The sequence below is a fragment of the Bombina bombina genome, chromosome 7, assembly GCF_027579735.1.
Source record: "Bombina bombina isolate aBomBom1 chromosome 7, aBomBom1.pri, whole genome shotgun sequence".
Classification (NCBI taxonomy): Eukaryota; Metazoa; Chordata; class Amphibia; order Anura; family Bombinatoridae; genus Bombina; species Bombina bombina.
Window position 1 is genome coordinate 524,114,083 of NC_069505.1, and position 25,593 is coordinate 524,139,675.

Sequence of the window (25,593 nt, forward strand, 5' to 3'; positions counted from 1 at the left end):
GGGGCCGATTTATCAACCCCCGTATTCACCTGTTTCCACAAGAGCATTCAGGCTCCTTAATTCGTCCACCACCTCTGAGGCCGCGGACAGCAATCCGCCCAATCGGATACGATCGGGTTGATTGACACCCTCTGCTAGCGGCCGCAAATCTGCAGGGGTCGGCATTGCACAAGCATTTCACTAGAAATACTTGTGCAATGATAAATGCCGACAGCGTCCTATCCCTTTAAGTGGGAGGATAGTTTTTTGAAAATTAGAAACTCACAACAATGTTTCCCCATTAAAATATAGGTTACTCCCATGGAACGTGCATGAAACTCTCACGGAATGTTTATATATTTGTTATGACTGAGATCTCCATTGTTAAAGGGACATGAAACCCAACACTTTTCTTTCATGATTCAGATAGAACATAATCTTTCCAATTTACTTCTATGATCAATTTTGCTTCATTCTCTTGGTATCCTTTATTAAAAGAGCAGCAATGCACGACTGGGAGCTAGCTGAAAACATTGGTAAAAGGTGTACACGTGTAGCCGCCCATCAGCAGCTAGCTCTCAGTTCCTGGGCCTACCTAGGTATGCTTTTCAACAAAGGATACAAAAAACAAAGTCAATTAGACAATAAAAGCAAAATGGAATGTTGTTTAAAATCATATGCTCTATATGAATCACTAATTATTTTTTTGGGTTTCATGTTCCTTTAAAAAAGAAAACTTACTATTAAACCTATAGGAGCTGTGAGAATATATGGGTATATTGTACATATGTAAACGCTGTATTATTTATATGTACAGTATATAGAAAGAAGGTTTTTACAGTACGGTCACAATATTACAAACATCCTACAAACTTCATAACCTCTTAAAGAGTGACATGCCACACAGTGATTGCTTGATAAGTGCAGGAGATAATTTATTGCCCACAGCTGATTAATTCTTTGAAAATACTTTTAGATATAGTTTAAAGGTTTCCTCTGAAAAACTGTGTGATTCTGTTCACCAGACAACTGCTCTGTATGTCTCTGCAGGAAGAGATTACACAGAGAGAGGGTTTTCTGTTTATTATAGATAAGGTGAGAATCTGCTGGGATAGATCAGACCCTGTATTGTACAGTATGAGGGAGATCAGACCCTGTATTGTACAGTGTGAGGGAGATCAGAGCCTGTAATGTACAGTGTGAGGGAGATCAGACCCTGTATTGTACAGTGTGAGGAGATCAGACCCTGTATTGTACAGTGTGGGGGAGATCACACCCTGTATTGTACAGTGTGGGGGAGATCACACCCTGTATTGTACAGTGTGAGGGAGATCAGACCCTGTATTGTACAGTGTGGGGGAGATCAGACCCTGTATTGTACAGTGTGAGGGAGGTCAGACCCTGTATTGTACAGTGTGAGGGAGATCAGACCCTGTATTGTACAATGTGAGGGAGATTAGACCCTGTATTGTACAGTGTGAGGGAGATCAGACCCTGTATTGTTCAATGTGAGGGAGATTAGACCCTGTATTGTACAGTGTGAGGGAGATCAGACTCTGTATTGTACAGTGTGAGGGAGATCAGATCCTGTATTGTACAGTGTGAGGGAGATCAGACCCTGTATTGTACAGTGTGAGGGAGATCAGACCCTGTATTGTACAGTGTGAGGGAGATCAGACCCTGTATTGTACAATGTGAGGGAGATTAGACCCTGTATTGTACAGTGTGAGGGAGATCAGACTCTGTATTGTACAGTGGGAGGGAGATCAGACTCTGTATTGTACAGTGGGAGGGAGATCAGACTCTGTATTGTACAGTGTGAGGGAGATCAGACCATGTGCTGTACAGTGTGAGGGAGATCAGACCCTGTATTGTACAGTGTGGGGAAATCAGACCCTGTATTGTACAGTGTGAGGGAGATCAGACCCTGTATTGTACAGTGTGAGGGAGATCAGACCCTGTATTGTACAGTGTGGGGGAGATCAGACCTTGTATTGTACAGTGTTGGGAGATCAGACCCTGTAATGTACAGTGTGAGGGAGATCAGACCCTGTATTGTACAGTGTGAGGGAGATCAGACTCTGTATTGTACAGTGTGGGGGAGATCAGATTCTGTATTGTACAGTGTTGGGAGATCAGACCCTGTAATGTACAGTGTGAGGGAGATCAGACCCTGTATTGTACAGTGAAGGGAGATCATACCCTGTATTGTACAGTGTGAGGGAGATCAGACCCTGTAATGTACAGTGTGAGGGAGATCAGACCCTGTATTGTACAGTGAAGGGAGATCAGACCCTGTATTGTACAGTGTGAGGGAGATCAGATCCTGTATTGTACAGTGTTGGGACATCAGACCCTGTAATGTACAGTGTGAGGGAGATCAGACTCTATTGTACAGTGTGGGGGAGATCAGACCCTGTATTGTACAGTCTGAGGGAGATCAGACCCTGTATTGTACAGTGTGAGGAGATCAGACCCTATACTGTACAGTGTGAGGAAGATCAGACCCTGTATTGTTCAGTGTGAGGGAGATTAGACCCTGTATTGTACAGTGTGAGGGAGATTAGACCCTGTATTGTACAGTGTGAGGGAGATCAGACCCTGTATTGTACAGTGTGAGGGAGATTAGACCCTGTATTGTACAGTGTGAGGGAGATCAGACCCTATACTGTACAGTGTGAGGAAGATCAGACCCTGTATTGTTCAGTGTGAGGGAGATCAGACCCTGTATTGTTCAGTGTGAGGGAGATCAGACCCTGTATTGTTCAGTGTGAGGGAGATCAGACCCTGTATTGTACAGTGTGGGGGAGATCAGATCCTGTATTGTATAGTGTTAGGAGATCAGACCCTGTAATGTACAGTGTGAGGGAGATCAGACCCTGTATTGCACAGTGTGAGGGAGATCAGACTCTGTATTGTACAGTATGAGAGAGATCAGACCCTGTATTGTACAGTGTGAGGGAGATCAGACCCTGTATTGTACAGTGTGAGGGAGATCAGACCCTGTATTGTATAGTGTGAGGGAGATCAGACCCTGTATTGTACAGTGTGGGGGAGATCAGACCCTGTATTTTACAGAGTGAGGGAGAACAGACCCTGTATTGTACAGTGTGAGGGAGATCAGACCCTGTATTGTATAGTGTGAGGGAGATCAGACCCTGTATTGTACAGTGTGGGGGAGATCAGACCCTGTATTGTACAGTGTGGGGGAGATCAGACCCTGTATTGTACAGTGTGAGGGAGATTAGTTGCTGTGTTGCAAAGTGTGGGGATGTCAGACCCTGTATTGTACAGTGTGAGGGAGTTCAGACCCTGTATTGTACAGTGTGAGGGAGTTCAGACCCTGTATTGTACAGTGTGAGGGAGTTCAGACCCTGTATTGTACAGTGTGAGGGAGTTCAGACCCTGTATTGTACAGTGTGAGGGAGATTAGTTGCTGTGTTGCAAAGTGTGGGGATGTCAGACCCTGTATTGTACAGTGTGAGGGAGTTCAGACCCTGTATTGTACAGTGTGAGGGAGTTCAGACCCTGTATTGTACAGTGTGAGGGAGATCAGACTCTGTATTGTACAGTGTGAGGGAGTTCAGACCCTGTATTGTACAGTGTGAGGGAGTTCAGACCCTGTATTGTACAGTGTGGGGGAGATCAGACCCTGTATTGTACAGTGTGGGGGAGATCAGACCCTGTATTGTACAGTGTGAGGGAGATTAGTTGCTGTGTTGCAAAGTGTGGGGATGTCAGACCCTGTATTGTACAGTGTGAGGGAGACCAACCCCTGTATTACAATGCTTAGTGTGTGTGTGGAGGGGAGGGTCACATTTGGGTATATAAAGTAAACTGAAAGCTGTAATGTTTGATTGGGGGAAGGGGAATCTCCCAGTAGCATCTTATATTACAAGGAGCTGGTGGGCAACTGGGCAAATAAACCTATTCACTACATTGCACTATATAGAGGTATAAGTAAAACCCATCTGCTCGCTATTTCTTTGAACAAAGCTTCACATCAGCATCCCGTGTTGTATAAATTATTTATCATGTGACTGGAAGTAAAGGGTGTGTGTAGCACATCAGTCATTTATCTGCCAAGTCCCTTGGGCTGGGGACAGTGTAAATGTGACATTAATCAGTGTCCCAATGGGGGAAGCACATCCCCCTCTCTGTGCCACCTCCTCAGCCATTGGGGGGAGCAGCTAATTATCTATTAATAGAGCAGCTGAGACTGGGCTGTGTCCATCTGTGTCACATAGAGAGTATATAGGACGCTGGTGTCATTGAAGAGTTTTTTCTCTTGTTGTACTGTCCGTAGGTCACTTTGATCATACACAAGACTGAACTTTAACTTTCTAAACAAGTCCTTGTTATTAGTTTGCTTTTCTACTGCATCAAACAATGCCTCTAACCCTTTAAATATGTCAGTGCCATTAGGTCACTTTGCTACTGCATCAAACTATGCCTTTAACCCTTTAAATATGTCAGTGCCATTAGGTCACTTTGCAACTGCATAAGATTATGCCTTTAACCCTTTAAATATGTCAGTGCCATTAGGTCACTTTGCTACTGCATCAAACTATGCCTTTAACCCTTTAAATATGTCAGTGCCATTAGGTCACTTTGCTACTGCATAAGATTGTACCTTTAACCCTTTAAATATGTCAGTGCCATTAGGTCACTTTGCAACTGCATAAGATTATGCCTTTAACCCTTTAAATATGTCAGTGCCATTAGGTCACTTTGCTACTGCATAGGATTATGCCTTTAACCCTTGAAATATGTCACTTTGCTCCTACATGGGACTGACCCTTTAACCCATTAAACGTGTCTGTTAGGTCACTTTGCCACTATATGAGACTGACCCTTTAACCCATTAAATATGTCACTGTTTTGAGGTCACTTCGCACATACATGTGACTGACCATTTAACCCTTTAAACATGTCACTGTCCTTAGGTCACTTTGCTCCTACATGTGACTGACCCTTTAACCCATTCAAAATTTGAAGTCACTTTGCCCATTCACTGGGTTGACCCTTTAACCCATTTATCATGTCACCTTGCAGCTATATTATAGTGACTGTTTGTCATTGTCCCTATGAGCTTTTTGTCTGTCAGAGACAAGATCATATTGCATTACCTCACCGTATATCCTAAGCAGTTTAATTTCATTTCCATATAGATCTTTCCCATCCCCAGGAAGTATACAATCCTACTAATTAATAATTCATATACCTTTAGCTCAAAGCCATTGAGGTTAATGATAGTACAGGGAGAGGCTGTCTGGTAAGTTAAAGGGACAGTCTACTCCAAATGTGTTGTAGTTTAAAAAGATAGACAACGCCCTTACTACCCATTCCCCAGCTTTGCACAACCAACATGGTTATAGTAATATACTTTATAACCTTTAAACCTCTAAATGCCTGCCTATTTCTAAGTCACTACAGATAGTCTCTTATCACATGATTTTTGTATTAGCTTTTCACAACAGGAGACTTCTAGTTCATGTGGACCACATAGATAACATTGGGCTCACTCCAGTGGGGTTATTTATGAGTCAGCATAAAATTAAACTCTGTAAATAGCACTGAGATAAGGGGGCAGTCTGCAAAGGCTTAGATACCATGTTGACGTGGACAGTTATGAGTTACACATGTTGCAGGCTGTTCAGGGAACAATATATATTGTCCCTCCTCTGGATAGCCCATGAATAGCGATACTGGTAAGCACTAGTGGCGTTCCACCCTGTGTAACTTATAACAGGGACAAGGTGGCAACCCTAAGTAGACTCTATGATGCTCCTTTAGATCCAAAAACATGGAGCATCATCAATATACTGAACTGGGTTGCTAGGTGTCCAGTTTTCAGCTGGCCTGTCCTGTATTTTAGAAGACTGTCTAGACTGTCCAGTAAAATATATGCAAAAATACTGGACACTTAGAGCTAGATTATGAGTGGAGCGGTATTTTGCAATTCCAGACATGGCTTAACTGTGCTAGAAGTAAGCTTTTTACGAGTTCCGGCTAGCGTGAATATATTACAAGTTGAAAGTAAAACGTTTTATGCACGAGCACTAACCCCACTCGTGCGAAAAAGCCAAAGTTAGAATATCACGACTATGTTAACGTATTTGCTGATAAAAGTGAATGGAACAAGAAACGCCCTACTCATGCGCAAACCCGATCGCACATTGTCATGTGCACCAACACTAAATGAAAATATGAATATTTCACATTCCAATGTTCTTCACATTTATTCATAAATAGATATTTATATAATTTTTCTTGGTACTATATATATTTGGGTGTGCTACTGGCAGTCAAAGGACTGTGTGTGTTATTGATGTGTATATTACTGGCAGCCAGTGGGTAAAATTCTCTTTTGAAAGAAAAAAAATATAACGGTTAATTTATTTATTCAGAGTGAGTCAGCTTCTTGCAGGATTGCCCAAAAGAGTTTTTGTGCAACTTAAAATATCTCCTAGTCATTCCATATCGCAATTAGCGATTGCAGGAACAGACTATGGGGCATATTTATCAAGGTCTGGCGGACCTGATCCGACACTGCGGATCAGGTCCGCCAGACCTCGCTGAATATGGCGAGCAATACGCTCGCCATATTCAGCATTGCACCAGCAGCTCACAAGAGCTGCTGGTGCAACGCCGCCCCCTGCAGACTTGCGGCCAATGGGCGCCAGTAGGGGGGTGTCAATCAACCCGATCGTACTCGATCGGGTTGTATTGTGGCGATGTGTGTCCGCCGCTGCTTCATAACTGCTGTTTCTGGCGAGTCTAAAGACTCGCCAGAAACAGGGGCCATCAAACTCCATACGGAGCTTGTTAAATAGAGCCCATACTCTCAACTTAAGAACTTGTCCGCCTGCAGCCTGATACATTTTTCTCATAGAGGGGATGAGGGTGGCCCCTAAAAAAAAGAGTCTGTAAAATAAGAACCTCATCTACCACCCATTCCAAGTCACCTATAGGTCGCCCAGTATATTTGTGGAGAACAATTAACAACCCTAATACTGACCAAAATAACATTTTGATTTATAAAGCGAATCCATAAATATTTCCTTCTATATCAGAGCTTTCTCTTCTGTCTTCTAGGAGATGGAAATGCCAGATGAGGTCAACATAGATGATTTGTTGGACTTGGGGACAGATGAAGAGAGGAGTCGAAGTCTGCAGGTAAGAAATAACTTTTTTTATGGGATAATACAAATACTTTTTCTTATAGTTGTTGTGTTTGGGTTCTCTTGGTGCATTTTGAAGATATCAGGGACTATCTCTCAACAACGGGACAGTTTTCCTATAGAGACGATCATCTTAACCACCTAAGTGCAGATGACTACATTTGGTCATCATCCCAACAATGATTTAAGTGACAAGGGAACATCATTTTTTTTCTTTTTTTATTATTTGGGTAAATTAATATTAAAGGGACATAAAACCCCACATTTTCTTTCATGATTCAAACAGAGCATAGAATTTTAAACAACTTTCTAATTTACTTATATTATTACATTTTGCTTTGTTCTCTCGTTAAAGGAGCAGCAATGCACTATTGGGCACTAGCTGAGCACATCTTGTGAGCCAATTAGAAGAAGCATAGATTTGCAGCTACCAATCAGCAGCTAGCTCTAAGTAGAGCATTGCTGCTCCTTAAGCCTACCTCGGTTTGTTTTCAACAAAAGGATACCAAAAGAACAAAACAAATTAGATAACAGACGTAAATTGGAAAGTTGTTTAAAATTGTATTTTCTGTTTGAATCGTGAAAAAAATGGTGGGTTTTGTGTTCCTTTAACTATATATATATATATATATATATATATATATATATATATATATATATATATATATATATTACTTGTATATAGACTCCATATTGTTTTAGAGCAATTGACCAACTACATATATTCTTAATGGTCATTTAAATGTTGGTCGGTATCGATTCTTAAAACCACAACAGATGGTCTATATTGACCTTCCCAAAATTTGCTGAGTGTGTTTGCTTTATAGAGAGAAGACATATTAAGGTATCTATTGTCTTTTTGATTGATTTACACATGGAAAAAAAAATGGAATGTAATTAAAGGGATCAGAGACACATTTTATGTTGCAGCTCAAACAGGCTTTTTAAAATGTTATGTCTATTTGTTCATGATTATTCCTGTGATTGGAAAAAAAAGACACCTATCTCAAGAACCAGACATGCACTTCCGTCCATATCATTTTCAAAATAAGCAGTTTTAAATTTAAAATTATTTTTGCATGAAAAGCTTTCACTTTTCTATGCATGATAAAAAAAATTAATCTTTCTGCCCCTTAATGCCTTTAGCTCCACTCATGTGCACCCCCCAATGGTTGTAATACCTCTGTTCCCCGTTACTCTTATTACTGCCCCATCCACAAATTACTGGCCTCCTGGAAGACAGTGCGCTCCACAGATATAATTTCTGGACTTCAGGGAATGATCTTCCTTGCACTGTGCAATACAGAGTCTGATCTCCCCACATACTGTACAATACAGGGTCTGATATCCTCACACTCTACAATACATGGTCTGATATCCCCCATACTGTACAATACAGAGTCTGATCTCCTCACACTCTACAATACATGGTCTGATATCCCCCATACTGTACAATACAGAGTCTGATCTCCTCACACTCTACAATACATGGTCTGATATCCCCCATACTGTACAATACAGAGTCTGATCTCCTCACACTCTACAATACATGGTCTGATATCCCCCATACTGTACAATACAGGGTCTGGTCTCCTCACACTCTACAATACATGGTCTGATATACCCCATATTGTACAATACAGGATCTAATCTCCATCACATTGTACAATACAGGTTCTGATCTCCCCCATACTGTAAAATGCAGGATCTGATCTCCCCACAGTGTGTAATATAGGGTTTAATCTCCCACTTACTGTAAAATACAGAGTTTGATCTCCATCACATTGTATAATATAGGGTTTAATCTCCCACTTACTGTAAAATACAGAGTCTGATCACCATCACATTGTATAATACAGGTTCTGATCTCCCCCATACTTTACAATACAGGGTCTGATCTCCCCACAGTGTGTAATATATCGTTTGATCTGCCACTTACTATACAAAACAAGGTCTGATCTCCATAACATTGTACAATACAGGTTCTGATTTCCCCCACACTCCTATTGCTGCCCCATACACAAATCACTGGTCTCCAGGAAGTGCCACCCCACCCCCGATATAATTTCTAGAGATGTCACTGGTTCTGTTTAAATAACTAAACAACTATGCTAGATCTTCCATTTGTGAGAGAGATAAACTCTATTTTATTTGGGATCAGATTTGATTTAAAGGGACACATTGCTGCAATAAAAAACTAATTTGATAAAGTAATGTGGTGCTAATATGGAGCTCAAAATGGACGCTGAGACAATCAGCGGTGGCATAGAATATTTTGATTAATGGATCCTCTCCAGCAAGACCCATAAATCAATGTCCTAAATTTATAGTAGCTTGAGGTCATTAGGTAGTCTCTTGTGACGTCATCAAAGGGTCTCGTTGTAGAGGTGAGATTGTATTTGAAATTCATTAAAGGGACACTAAACCCCCCCAAAATTTCATGATTCAAATAGAGCTTGCAATTTTAAGCAACTTTCTAATTTACTCCTATTATCAATTTTTCTTCATTCTCTTGCTTTCTTTATTTGAAAAAGCAGCAATGTAAGGTTAGGAGCCAGCCCATTTTTGGTTCAGCACCTGCGTAGAGCTTGCTGATTCGTTTGCTACATTTAGCCACCAATCAGTAAGTGCTACTCAGGTGTTCAACCGAAAATGCTCCTGGCTCTTAAGCTTTCATTCCTGCTTCTTCAAATAAAGATAGCAAGAGAACGAAGAAAAAATGTTAATAGGTGTAAATTAGAAAGTTGCTTACAATTGCAGGTTCTATCTGAGTAATGAAAGAAAAAAAATTGTTTTAGTATCCCTTTAAAGGGACACTAAACCCAATTTTTTTATTTCATGATTCAGATAGAGCAGGTAATTTTAAGCAACTTTCTAATTATACCTATTATCAATTTTTATTCGTTCTCTTGCTATCTTTATTTTGAAAAAGAAGGCATACAATTTTTGGTTTAACACCCTGGACAGCACTTGTTTAATGGTGGGTGAATTTATCCACCAATCAGCAAGAACAACCCAGTTTGTGAACCAAAAATGGGCCGGCTTCTAAACTTATATTCTTGCTTTTCAAATAAAGATAGCAAGAGAACAAAGAAAAAATGACAACAGATGTAAATTAGAAAGTTGCTTAAAATTGCAGGTTCTATCTGATTCATAAAATACTTTTTTTTTGTTTTAGTATCCCTTTAAGTATTGTTTCACCTATATTTTTGAGTGTTTTGTTAGTAGCCATTTCTGCTATTAACATTTATAGTTGTGTGAGATACTCAATAACTCGCACATCAACCAAGACCCAATAGTAACGCAGAGAACCCCCCAGTAATTGCAAACACTTGGGAAACAAACTTGTATTTGCATTTGGTTTTTGCTAAAGTAGAACAAAAGGGGCTTCCAGAGGTGTTCTCAGGCGTTTTAGAGGAACGCTCAGCATGTAGAGTATCTTTTTGCGTTTTTGTCTCACTAAATGAATGGCGAATATGGCAGTGGCATTCGTTTCAGTGCCTTTCGTTGAAAGTGCAACATAAAAAGATCTGGATTTGCAAAAATTTGTGTTATTCTTTCACAGTTCACACTGATATATCCGGTGCCAAATGAATGCCGCTGCTTACAACGTTATTCAGCATTTTTTTCACAAACAAATGTCGAATCCCAAAATGTTGTCCTTTCCTACTCGCTATTTCAAAGCTGACAAGGTCGCCTTGTACTTATTTGTCTTTTATTTTTTTCAAGTTTTCTTTTTTTGCATATGCAGTTCAGGGACACACTCCTTGGTGAACTCCATGTTACGGGACTTTTGTGCCATTTTCACATAGGACAAAATGTAAAAGAGCTTGTGCTCTGATCCAACCAATCACTGTGCAGTACAGGTGGCCCTCGTTTTACAACGGTTCAATTTACACCGTTTCAGAATAACAACCTTTTTTTCCAGTCATGTGACTGCTATTGAAAAGCATTGAGAAGCAGTGCATTTATTAAAATAACCAGTAGGTGGAGCTGTCCACTTGTGTTGCAGCAAAGCCAAGCAAGCTGAAATTAATCAGTTTAACCAGACCTGAGCTATCAAGCAGATTTCAAAGGAACAAGATCTTCCTGTCTATAAATCAGTCCAGATTGGAATGCATAGAAAGAACTGTTTGCAGAAAAATGCAAGTGAAGTCTGTGTTGTGTGATTATTTTATAAGGTTTATAATGCTGTTTAGCAAATGTTTTTGTTCATTTAACTTAGTTTAATTATATATTCTGTGTTGTGCGATTATTTTATTAGGTTTATAATGTTGTTTAGCATTTAAAGTCCTCATTTAAAAGCTTTAAAAATAATGTATTAGGTGTTACTTATGACCATTTTGAGAGGGGCCTGGAACCTAACTCCCTCACTTCCCATTGACTTACATTATAAACTGGGTTTCAATTTACAACGGTTTTGATTTACAACCATTCCTCCTGGAACCTAACCCCGGCGTAACCTGAGGGCTACCTGTATATTGCAAGGGAAAGTACATTACATTGTTTTGTGTGAAATAAGCACACTTTATAGATGCATTTGATAGCAATGAATTTATATTGCAGAGCTGTTTTATTTTCCTTAACTAAAGGGAAAAGAAACACCAAATTTTTATTTCATGATTCAGAGAGAGCATATCATTTTAAACAACTTTCCGATTTATTTATATTGACAAATTGTGCTTCATTCTCTTTGTATCCTTTGTTAAAGAGCAGCAATGCACTACGGTGAGCTAGCTGAACCCCCTATCTAATCTCTTCTGCTAAAGACAATTACAGACTTATAAAGAGTGCAAAAAATGACTCTGTGGTATATATCAATGTTAAAGGGACAGTCAACCCAAAATTGGTTCTGTGATACATATAAAGTGGCAAACAATTATTATTTACAAATGTAGCCCAATTTTCTACCATATATCATTTGAAAGTAAAGACTTACAATTTGCTCGACTGCCAATTTAAAATATCCGCCTGCCCCCTCCCCTATTTCGTCATCAGCAGCGTCATCTGCCTGTGATTGTAGTAACTTTTCTATCCTCCACATTCCCGTGTTTGGCGCATGCGCAATGCGCCAATTTTAGCCAAGGGGAACTTTTAAATCTGGAACTCCAAGTAACCGCTCAGTATTATAGCGGTTTCATATGTGAGACGTACCCGTGTGCTTGTCTTCATCGCTCGGTTGGCTGATCCCATATTGGACTGTAATCCAAAGTATATGGTATGTCTATCGGATTTGATTCTTCATAATAATCTTTATGGAAATTTTTAATATGTCCATTTTCAGAGTTAAAGGGCATAATAGTCGAAAAACTACATCCAGAGTGGTACTTCTACTGTGTGTTTAACAGCATTGCGTTGATTAAACACACAGTAGTGCAGGGTCAATAGTCTTACAAATTAGAGCATGTCATTTACTATTATATCCCTTTAAATGAGAGAAAAAGGGACAAAATAAATACTGAACATCCATTAACACATTTTATTTTTTTTCACATTTATTTTATATTACAATGTCAAATGTTTAAATATTCCTTTAGTTATAATAGTACAGAAGTAATTAGAACCCCCCCCCCCCCCCACCACCACCACCACCACCATACTTGGAAATATTAGCTGTTATGGGAATATCTTTCTTACTAAGATGAAAGTTATCATATTAAAAAAGTATGTAAAAATGTCTCCCTTTTTAGTACATAAAAACGCAAATCTTGGTTTTGTTCCCATCAGTGTGTGTTTGGTGATTAAATTCTTTGATGTGTTTTAATGGCTGATATTGTTCCCATGAAATATAACACATTAATCACTAACAAGCTGTCAAGTCAGTCAACAGCTTTCATAACACAAATCTTTGCTCTTGTGTCTTGGGGTTGGTTTCTACATATGTCAAGGTCTGAATGTTCATAAACCCAAGTAATACACAGCAAGAAAAGGCAAATATATCTATTTAAAGGGACAGTCTATTCAAAATTTAACTTTCATGATTCAGATAGGGCATGTAATTTTAAACAACTTTCCAATTTACTTTTATCCTCAAATGTGCTTTGTTTTCTTGGTATTCTTAGTTGAAAGCTAAACCTAGGTAGGCTCATATGCTAATTTCTAGGTCCTTAAAGGCCGCCTCTTATCACATGCTTTTTAATTTGCTTTTTCACGACAGGGGAGTGCTAGTTCATGTGAGCCATATAGATAACATTATGATCACACCCGTGGCTTGTGGCAGACACTGCACTAATTGGCTAAAATGCAAGTCAATAGTTAATAAATAAAATGTCCCAGATATTAAAGGGATATGAAACCCCAAAAAATGATTTTGTGATTTACTTCTGTTATCAAATTTGCTTCGTTCTTATAATATTCTGTGTTGAAGAGATACCTAGGTACGTGTCTGGAGCACTTTATGGCAGGAAATAGTGCTGCCATCTAGGCAAATGGATAACATTCTTGAAAAACTGCTGCTATATAGTGCTCAAGAAAAGGAGCTGGCTACTAAGCAAATGTCCCTGCTTTTCAACAAAAGACACCAAGATAAAGAAGAAAATTTGATAATAGATGTAATTTAGAAAGTTGTTTAAAATCACATGCTCTATCTGAATAATATACAGTTCACTTAGATTGACACTAATTACCTTGAGATTATTATATTAAACGTTTATTATATTAAAATGTGCTCAGCCTTAGTGTAACCCCCAAACCAACACATTTAACTGTAGTATAATTGTATAAGTCACAATTAGAAAATATGGCAGAATTCCACACAAAAGGTAAGACATTCCCCTGGTAAAGATGTGAGCAAATTTCATTGAAAAAAACACAATTCAGGGATTTAGAGAGGGGCATTTAAAAACTCCCTGACGCATTTTGCCATGAAAAGGTTTACAAAATGGTAACATAGGGAAGAAATAGATTATTCGCTGTACATCTTGCATTATAATTTCATGTTAAAATGCTATTTTATGTACTTTGTCCATGTGTACTATCCAATTGTGACAGGTTAAATAGAAATAAAGATATATGTGCCTTGTTTTAGACTAAAATCTTAGGAATGCTACTGAGCAACATGTAAACTTTTTTTGTAAACTTATTGATGTTTCTGTTGTTCCCTAGGTGATCCTGACATCTTGCACTAACAACACCGAGGTAAGTCTTCCTTGTCACTCTAAACTCTGACTTACTTTTGATATTTCTGTGGGTTGTTTTGTGTTTTTTTATATTCTGAGTAAAAAAAACACACCAAAAAAAACCAAGAAGAAACAGGGATTTTCAGAGATCTCCACATAGTAAAATGTACGGGGGTCACACAACAGTAAAAATACATAGCTTTCCTTCAAAGATTTCCTGCAGGTTTTCCGAGAATGTGAAGTAGGAGGAGCTAGTGGGCGGAGCTATGATAAGAGTGGCTATTTGGGGCTAGGGAGGCAGAGGCCAAATAAGTTGCCACATCATCATTATTATCATCATTCCAGTGTTTGTGGTAGCATCAATGACAGGAGGGGAGGAGCCACAGGTGTAGAAATGACAGAACTTAAGTTCTGATGTCACATGAAGTTTGCAGTAAAAGTCCTCTACTGAGCATGGGCAATAAAATTACTACATCTTAAGCAGAGGTCTGCAGCATCTAAAAACTGCAAAACAGCTCAGCACAGGGTTGAAAATGGCTTAGAAGTTAAAGAGAATTGTAAAACAAACTCTATAATTTTGTGCTGTGTGGTTAGTTCCAGCCCATTACTTTAAAAAGGTAAAAGTCAAGGTCAACACGTTTATTTCCTTGTGTATTTTGCTTTCTTTTTCATGTTAGTCAGTTTAGCTCTCTGATTATTTTGCACTGTATTTTAAAGGGACAGTCTAGGCCAAAATAAACTTTCATGATTCAGATAGAGCATGTAATTTTAAACAGTTTTCCAATTTACTTTTAACACCAATTTTGCTTTGTTCTCTTGGTATTCTTAGTTGAAAGCTTAACCTAGGAGGTTCATATGCTAATTTCTTAGACCTTGAAGCCCACCTCTTTCAGATTGCATTTTAACAGTTTTTCATATAGATAACACTGTGCTCGTGCACGTGACGTAATCTGGGAGCAGGCACTGATTGGCTAGACTGCAAGTCTGTCAAAAGAATTGAAAAAAGGGGCAGTTTGCAGAGGCTTAGATACAAGATAATCACAGAGGTTAAAAGTATATTATTATAGCTGTGTTGGTTATGCAAAACTGGGAAATGGGTAATAAAGGGATTATCTATCTTTTAAAACAATAAAAATTCTGGTGTAGACTGTCCCTTTAACACATTTTGTAATTTAAAAAAAAATTATATAAAGCCCATAAAATTAAAGGGACATAAGATAACTTGTAATTACAAGACTTTTCTATATTCTTGCAATTAATTAACATAAAAAAAATCAATACATTAACACCTTCTTTTGAATGGCCAAACTCCCCCTGCCACTTGTCTTATTTTTGAAAAGCCAATCCAGGACTTGGATACTTTTAGCCACCAATCAACAAGCACAACCCAGGTGCTGAACCACAAATGGGCGGGCTCATTAGCTCATATTCCTGCTTTTTCAAATAAAGATAGCAAGAGAATGAAGAAAAATTGATAATAGGAGTAAATTAGAAAGTTGTTTAAATTTCATGCTCTATCCGAATCATGAAAAAAAAAAATTGGGTTTAGTTTCCCTTTAAGGGAGTAGATAGAAGATTTTCCATTACCCTGTTGTTAACAAAACTTGCTTTGTTTTGCACTTCCTTATTTGATCACCTCTGCTTATAGGGAGAGATAAGTAGTACGGTTACCCTTGTGAAGGCTTAAGTGTTCACTTCCAATACTCAGAATGGGAAAACTCAGAATTGTCAGAGGTAAATTACAGTAAAATAGGGCAAAATAAATAATGAGTGTGTATTGCAGTTTTTTAATACACATAATTAAACAGTTTATAACGATCTCAAAGTGTTTATTTCCTTTTAACAGACCAATATGCTAGGTGCATATAGTACGCATTTTACCAGCATTAGTTTTTAAACGTTCATTACAGGAAAATGGGGCACAATAAATAATTATGGTATATATTTGAATACACATAATTACACATTTTATAACAATCTCAAATTGTTTCAGGTCCTTCTATCAGACCTATATGCTACGCACATAAACTACGCATTTTACCACAATTCTTTTTTAGCATTTGATTACAGGAAAATGGGGCAATATAAATAATGAAAGCGTATTACAGTTTTTTAATCCACATAATTAAACATTTTATTACAATATCAAAGTGTTTCATGTCCTTCTAACAGACCCATATGCTAGGTGCATACACTACGCATTTCACCACAATTCTCTTTTAGAGTTTAATTACAGGAAAATAGGGCAAAATAAATAATGAATACACTTTGCATTTTACCATATTTAAAGTGAAGGTAAATTTTCATGAATTGAGTGCCCGGTTTTGTTAAAATACTTACCTTTTTCTTCTTCATCCGGACCAGCGATCCCCCGCCCGCTTCTTCCTGCTGTACTTACACAGCAATGACGAAACCGGCTTCCTCCAATCACGGCTTGGCCTCAGGAAATGTTTGCTCTGGGGAGGAAGCCATGATTGGAGGAAGCCGGATTCGTCATTGCTGACGTAAGTACTGAGCAGCTGCAGGCGGGGGATCGCTGGTCCGGATAGAAGAAGAAAAAGGTAAGTATTTTAACAAAACCGTTGCAATGTAAACATTCATGAATGAAAGTGCCCCTGTTTTTAAAAGTATTTTTAAAAACCGGGCACTCATTCATGAAAATCTACCTTCACTTTAAAGGGACACTGTACCCAAATTTTTTCTTTTGTGATTCAGATAGAGCATGACATTTTAAGCAACTTTCTAATTTACTCCTATTATCAAATGTTCTTCATTCTCTTGGTATCTTTATTTGAAATGCAAGACAGTAAGTTTAAATGCCGGCCCATTTTTGGTGATCAACCTGGGTTGTTCTTGCCGATTGGTGGATAAACTCATCCACCAATAAAAAAGTGCTGTCCATAGTTCTGAATTAAAAAAAAAAGCTTAGATGTCTTCTTTTTAAAATAAAGATTGCAAGAGAACGAAGAAAAATTGATACTAGGAATAAATTAGAAAGTGGCTTAAAATTGCATGCTCTATCTGAATCATGAAAGAAAAAATTTGGGTTCAGTATCCCTTTAAGAAAGGAATAATAATATTTATGAAAAATTCTACTGAATCCTTTAATTTTTGTAATTGTTTTAAAATCTATATATCATGGATTGATAGTTTTAACTAGTTTTAAACACATTTTTTTTGCTGCTCACATGCAATTTTGAAATATTTATTGTCACAATATTGCTAGATGGATCAACAAACTCTTAAAATATGAGGAAAACATTCTTGAAATTGTTATAAAATCTGTAAAACTAGAATTTTATTACCATCCAAGGGCGCGATCCGATATCGATCGCAGTTTGCGGCGCAAGCGAGGGAACCGGCGTCGCCCGCAGTTTCAGCTCGCAACTCGAGCTATCCCATATAGGTCGCCGTCAGATGCTAACGTGCCGTAAGTCTCACAAACCAGCGATGTCCAGAAATCTGCGTAAGTACAAATTTCTGGCGTCGCCAGTGACTTGCGCCACGTTAGAATCTGCCGGCGCCTATAAAACCTGACTAAAGTCTAAAACACCCGCACTGTCTAACACGCCTCCCTAACATAGCCCGCACTGTCTAACACGCCTCCCTAACATAGCCCGCACTGTCTAACACGCCTCCCTAACATAGCCCGCACTGTCTAACACGCCTCCCTAACATAGCCCGCACTGTCTAACACGCCTCCCTAACATAGCCCGCACTGTCTAACACGCCTCCCTAACATAGCCCGCACTGTCTAACACGCCTCCCTAACATAGCCCGCACTGTCTAACACGCCTCCCTAACATAGCCCGCACTGTCTAACACGCCTCCCTAACATAGCCCGCACTGTCTAACACGCCTCCCTAACATAGCCCGCACTGTCTAACACGCCTCCCTAACATAGCCCGCACTGTCTAACACGCCTCCCTAACATAGCCCGCACTGTCTAACCCTCTATCCGCTATCCCCCCTCACTAGCCTAACAATAAAAATGCTATTAACCCCTAAACCGCCGCTCCTTTACCCCGCCGCAACCTAATAAAATTATTAACCCCTAAACCGCCGCTCCCGTACCCCGCCGCCAGCTATATTATATCTATAACCCCCTAAAGTGAGCCCCTAACACCGCCGCCATCTATATTAAAATTATTAACCCCTAATCTAAGCCCCTTACACCGCCGCCATCTCTATTAAAATGATTAACCCCTAATTTAATCTACCTACCCTGCCGCCAGCTATATTATCTATATTAACCCTAAGTATATTATAGTTAATATAGGTATTACATTATATATATTAACTATATTAACCCTAATTATATTAGGGTTAATATAGTTAATATAGTTACTATAGTATTTATATTAACTATATTAACTCTATCTAACCCTAACACCCCTAACTAAATTTATATTAAATTAATCTAATTAATTTATAAACTAAAATATTCCTATTTAAATCTAAATACTTACCTATAAAATAAACCCTAAGATAGCTACAATATAATTAATAATTACATTATAGCTATGTTAGGGTTAATATTTATTTTACAGGTAAATAGTTAATTATTTTAACTAGGTATAATAGATATTAAATAGTTATTAACTATTTAATATCTACCTAGTTAAAATAATTACCCAATTACCTGTAAAATAAATCCTAACCTAAGTTACAAATACACCTACACTATCAATAAATTTAATAAACTACTAACATCTATCTAAAAATACAATTAAATTAACTAAACTAAATTACAAAAAAAAACAAACACTAAATTACAAAAAATAAAAAAAAGATTACAAGATTTTTAAGCTAATTACACCTATTCTAAGCCCCCTAATAAAATAATAAACCCCCAAAATAACAAAAATTCCCTGCCCTATTCTAAATTAAACAAATTTCAAAGCTCTTTACCTTACCAGCCCTTAAAAGGGCCTTTTGTGGGGCATGCCCCAAAGAATTCAGCTCTTTTGCATTCAACAAATACAATCACCCCCCCCCCCCCCATTACAACCCACCACCCACATACCCCTATTCTAAACCCACCCAAACCCCCCTTAAAAAATCCTAACACTACCCCCCTGAAGATCTCCCTACCTTGTCTTCACCACACCGGGCCGAACTCCTGATCCGATCCGGGCGATGTCGTCCTCCAAGCGGCAAAGAAGAAATCTTCCTCCGGCGACGTCTTCCTCCAAGCGGCAGCAAAGTCTTCATTCTTCCGGCGGCATCTTCAATCTTCTTTCTTCGCTCCGCCGCCGCGGAGCATCCATCCCGGCCGACTGCTAAACTTGGAATGAGGTACCTTTAAATGACGTCATCCAAGATGGCGTCCGCTGAATTCCGATTGGCTGATTCCGATCAGCCAATAGAATGCGAGCTCAATCTGATTGGCTGATTGGATCAGCCAATCGGATTGAACTTGAATCTGATTGGCTGATTCAATCAGCCAATCAGATTTTTTTAACTTAATTCCGATTGGCTGATAGAATCCTATCAGCCAATCGGAATTCGGCGGACGCCATCTTGGATGACGTCATTTAAAGGTACCTCATTCCAAGTTTAGCAGTCGGCCGGGATGGATGCTCCGCGGCGGCGGAGCGAAGAAAGAAGATTGAAGATGCCGCCGGAAGAATGAAGACTTTGCTGCCGCTTGGAGGAAGACGTCGCCGGAGGAAGAATTCTTCTTTGCCGCTTGGAGGATGACATCGCCGGAGGAAGAATTCTTCTTTGCCGCTTGGAGGACGACATCGCCCGGATCGGATCAGGAGTTCGGCCCGGTGTGGTGAAGACAAGGTAGGGAGATCTTCAGGGGGGTAGTGTTAGGATTTTTTAAGGGGGGTTTGGGTGGGTTTAGAATAGGGGTATGTGGGTGGTGGGTTGTAATGGGGGGGGGGATTGTATTTGTTGAATGCAAAAGAGCTGAATTATTTGGGGCATGCCCCACAAAAGGCCCTTTTAAGGGCTGGTAAGGTAAAGAGCTTTGAAATATGTTTAATTTAGAATAGGGCAGGGAATTTTTTTTATTTTGGGGGTTTATTATTTTATTAGGGGGCTTAGAATAGGTGTAATTAGCTTAAAAATCTTGTAATCTTTTTTTTATTTTTTGTAATTTAGTGTTTGTTTTTTTTTGTAATTTAGTTTAGTTAATTTAATTGTATTTTTAGATAGATGTTTGTACTTTATTTAATTTATTGATAGTGTAGGTGTATTTATAACTTAGGTTAGGATTTATTTTACAGGTAATTGGGTAATTATTTTAACTAGGTAGATATTAAATAGTTAATAACTATTTAATATCTATTATACCTAGTTAAAATAATTAACAATTTACCTGTAAAATAAATATTAACCCTAACATAGCTACAATGTAATTATTAATTATATTGTAGCTATCTTAGGGTTTATTTTATAGGTAAGTATTTAGATTTAAATAGGAATATTTTAGTTTATAAATTAATTAGATTAATTTAATATAAATATAGTTAGGGGTGTTAGTGTTAGATAGAGTTAATATAGTTAATATAAATACTATAGTAACTATATTAACCCTAATATAATTAGGGTTAATATAGTTAATATATATAATGTAATACCTATATTAACTATAATATACTTAGGGTTAATATAGATAATATAGCTGGCGGCGGGGTAGGTAGATTAAATTAGGGGTTAATAATTTTAATAGAGATGGCGGCGGTGTAAGGGGCTTACATTAGGGGTTAATAATATTAATATAGCTGGCGGCGGTATAGGGGGATTAGATTAGGGGTTAATAATTTTTATATAGGTGGCGGCGGTGTAAGGGGTCAGATTAGGGGATAGATAAGGTAGATGGCGGCGGTTTTAGAGGCTCACAGTAGGGGGTTAGTTTATGTAGATGGCGGCGGGGTCCGGGAGCGGCGGTTTAGGGGGTAATAACTTTATTAGGGATTTCGGGGGGGGGATCGCGGTTGACAGGGAGATAGACATTGCGCATGCGTTAGGTGTTAGGTTTATTTTAGCAGATCGCGGTTGACAGGGAGATAGACATTGCGCATGCGTTAGGTGTTAGGTTTATTTTCTAGATAGTTTAGGGAGTTACGGGGCTCCAATAGTCAGCGTAAGGCTTCTTACGGCTGCTTTTTGTGGCGAGGTGAAAATGGAGTAAGTTTTCTCCATTTTCGCCACGTAAGTCCTTACGCTGCATATTGGATACCAAACTGCGCGGGTTTGGTATACCTGCCTATGGCCCAAAAAACTGCGGGCGACGGCAGAAATATACGCGCGTAACTTCTAGCTTACGCCGTATATAGGATACCAAATCCGCGCAATTATTGGCGTCGCCGGCTTTTGCGGGCGACGATTTTTATCGGATCGACCCCCAAGTGTCTAGAAATTTGCAAACGTAGTACTTATATTTCATTGCTTCTTTAAATATTATGATTTTTCTTGGTAGTATAATTCCATAATCATAAATGAAAATTTAGAAGAATGATGTAAATTGAATTTAATTAAAGTCTAAACAACTAAAATTATACTAATTATACAAATTCAAAGTATTGACAACTATATTTTATTCATTCCTAGTTACACCAAACATCTTATAGGGGTCTAGGAAAACTCTATATTACAACTTTATGGGGAAGTAAATAATGATATATTAAAGGGACAGTCTAGTCCAAAATAATCTTTCATCATCCAGATAGGGCATGTAATTTTAAACAACTTTCCAATTTACTTTTATCACCAATTTTGCTTTTTTCTCTTGGTATTCTTAGTTGAAAGCTAAACCTAAGAGGTTCATATGCTAATTTCTTAGACCTTGAAGTCCGCCTCATATATGAATGCATTTTGATAGTTTTTCACTACTAGAGGGTGTTAGTTCATGTGTGTCATCTAAATAACACTGTGCTCACGCACGTGAAGTTACCTAGGAGTCAGCACTGATTGGCTAAAATGCAAGTCTGTCAAAATAACTGAAATAAGGGGGAAGTTTGCAGAGGCTTAGATTCAAGGTAATCACAGAGGTAAACAGTATATTAATATAACTGTGTTGGTTATGCAAAACTAGGGAATGGGTAATAAAGGGATTATCTACCTTTTAAAACAATAACAATTCTGGTGTAGACTGTCTCTTTAAAAAGTCAGTGCCTTCTGATGAAGATTCATATTAGCTGCTAGAACCATATTGCACAGTGGTCAGGGAAGACACAGACGTTTGAGATGTAAAAAAAATCTACAGTGTTTATGCAAAATAAATATATGAATAAAATATTCTCTATTTTATGGTTGTCTAATACATTACACCAGACACCCTCATACTTGGCCCTCCAGAGGTTTTGGAACTACATTTCCCATGATGCTGATATGCTGGCTGAGCATCATGGGAAATGTAGTTCCAAAACCTCTGGAGGGCCACGTTTAAGGATGTCTGCTTTATACCTTAAAATTGTGTTTCTATAAAATGATTTTCAGTTCAGTTGCCCCAGTAGTATATTTTGTTAGATATAGTAAATAAATATAAACAGCATTCCACCCCCCCCAAATCAAAATGTGGTAAGAAATAAAAGCATGGGTAAAGTGAGAGAGGCGTGCAGAAATAGTGCATTCTTGGTGCTGTCAGCTTTATAAGCACTACAAACTGCCAATGTATAGGGTATATAGGCTGTTGTTAAGGGGTTAATACAGCAAACACATTTTTTTAAATGTCACTTATAAATCACTGTGTGACATGTAGTATAATATGACCATACAACACTATTTAAATACACAACTTTTTGCTTTTTTTTTATTACAAGCCAGAATGCACTTATATGTAGTAATTACCCTTTATTTGAACTACAAATGAGAAAACAGTAACAAAGAATTGAATAATGTTTAGACTTTCCATTAATCAATATATTGTTGTCTATTAAAACTACTTTTAAAGGGCCATGATACCCAAATGTTTAAACACTTGAAAGTGATGCAGCATAGCTGTAAAAAGCTGACAAGAAAATATCACCTGAACATCTCTATGTAAAAAAAAGAAAGATATTTTACCTCAAAATGTTCTAAGTATTCACACCCCATTGTAAAGGACTTTAAGCAGCAAATCATTATGCCTGTCCCAGGACTTGAAAGGGAGCGAGCCTCATGCACACTCATGTTATTTCCCTATTCAGTTTAAGGAAGTTTATGAGATGAGATCACAGTAAAAGAGTTCATGACCTCAGCACTGCTGATGCTGATTGGCTGCTGTTCAATTATTCCTTCTTTTCTTTTTTGTTACCTGCCGCTGGACAGCAGCTGAAGTATAACTTTTTATACAGCACTTACTCTGGTGAGTTAGGAAATTGTGAGATAAAATATCTTCCTTTTTTACATAGAGATGCTCAGGTGATATTTTCCTGTTTGCTTTTTACAGTTATACTGCATAATTTTTGAGTGATTTAGAATATGAGTCAATCAATTTCAGTTCACTTACTTTAAATTATAAAGGAAAGATAAAAATATGTTTGTTTTATTTTTAATTGTTTCTTCTTAGATTTTCTGGTTATATTGGTTATTATACAAATTATGCCAGTGGACAACGTTACTATTAAGAATGTTTTTTTTTTTTTTGCACCAAATCTTATTTAAATTACTAGTCCTAAAGCCTGAATACACGGGCCATTTTTTGCATTACAGCAGTTCCACCCCTTGCTCTCTTTCTCTCTATCCCCCTTCTCTTTTGCTCTCTCTCCCGCTCTATTTTGCTCTCTCTAACCCCTCTCATTTACTCTCTCTCTCCCCCTTTCTTTTGCTCTCTCCCCCTCTCTTATTAACTCTCTCTCCTACTCTCTCTAACCCCCCTCTTTTACTCTCTCTCTCCCCCTTTCTTTTGCTCTCTCTCTCCCCCTCTCTTTTGCTCTCTCTCTCCCTCTCTCTTTTGCTCTCTCTAACCCCCTTGTTTACTCTCTCTCTCCCCCTTTTTTGTGCTCTCTCCCACCTCTCTTTTGCTGTCTCTCTCTTGCTCTTTTGCTCTCTCTACCCCCTCTTTTGCTCTCTATATCCCCCCTCTTTTTCTCTCTCTCCCCCCTCTCTTTTGCTCTCTCTATCTCCCCTTTTTTGCTCTCTCTATCCCCCTCTTTTGCTCTCTCTCTCCCCCTCTCTTTTGCTCTCTCTATCCCCCCTCTCTTTTGCTCTCTCTAATCCCCCCTCTTTTGCTCTCTCTCTCCCCTTTCTTTTGCTCTATTTCCCCCCTTTCTTTTGCTCTCTCTCTCCCGCACTCTTTTGCTCTCTCTAACCCCCCTCTTTTACTCTCTTTCTCCCCCTTTCTTTTGCTCTCTCCCCTTCTCTTTTGCTCTCTCTCTCCCCCTCTCTTTTGCTCTCTCTAACCCCCCTTGTTTACTTTCGATCTCTCCTCCTTTTTTTGCTCTCTCCCACCTCTCTTTTGCTGTCTCTCTCCCGCTCTTTTGCTCTCTCTACCCCCCATATTTTGCTCTCTCTATCCCCCTCTTTTGCTCTCTCTCCCCCTCTCTTTTGCTCTCTCTCTTCCCTTTCTTTTGCTCTTTCCCCCCTCTCTTTTGCTCTCTCTCTCTCCCGCTCTCTTTTGCTCTCTCTAACCCCCCTCTTTTATTATCTCTCTCCCCCTTTCTTTTGCTGTCTCTCTCCCTCTCTTTTGCTCTCTCTACGCCCCTCTTTTGCTCTCTATCCCCCTCTTTTGCTCTCTATTCTCCCCCCTCTCTTTTGCTCTACATTCCCCCGCTTTTGCTCTCTCTCTCCCCCCCCTCTTTTGCTCTATCTATTCCCCCATCTTTTGCTCTCTCTCCCTCCTTTCTTTTGCTCTATTTCCCCCCTCTCTTTTGCTCTCTGTAACCCCCCTCTTTTACTCTCTCTCTCCCCCTTTGTTTTGCTCTCTCCCCCTCTCTTTTGCTGTCTCTCTCCCTCTCTTTTGCTCTCTCTAACCCCCCTTTTTTACTCTCTCTCCCCCTTTTTTTGCTCTCTCCCACCTCTCTTTTGCTGTCTCTCTCCCTCCTCTTTTGCTCTCTCTATCCCCCCTCTTTTGCTCTCTCTCTCTCCCCCCTCTTTTGCTCTCTCTCTCCCCCCTCTTTTGCTCTATTTCCCCCCTCTCTTTGGCGATCTCCCTTCTCTCTTTTGCTATCTCTCCCCCTCTCTTTTGCTCTTTCTCTCTCTTCCCTCCCTTTTGCTCTCTCTCCCCCCTCTTTCCTCCCCTCACTTTTGCGCTCCCCCCCACTCTTTTGCTGTCTCTCTCCCTCTCTTTTGCTCTCTCTATTCCCCCTCTTTCTCTTGTAAGGTGTATCCAGTCCACGGATTCATCCATTACTTGTGGGATATTCTCCTTCCCAACA

The 25,593-nt window shown here is 38.9% G+C and overlaps 1 protein-coding gene across 1 annotated transcript in view; it reads left to right on the forward strand.

Annotated features, from left to right (window-relative positions):
- LOC128666975 (protein phosphatase 1 regulatory subunit 14A) overlaps positions 1-25,593 on the forward strand; it is a 78,217-nt gene that overhangs the window by 33,723 nt on the left and 18,901 nt on the right. Inside the window, exons 2-3 of the mRNA XM_053721816.1 lie at positions 7,078-7,158; positions 14,268-14,300. Of these exons, the coding sequence (XP_053577791.1) occupies positions 7,078-7,158; positions 14,268-14,300 (114 nt within the window). The remainder of the gene's footprint in view (positions 1-7,077; positions 7,159-14,267; positions 14,301-25,593) is intronic.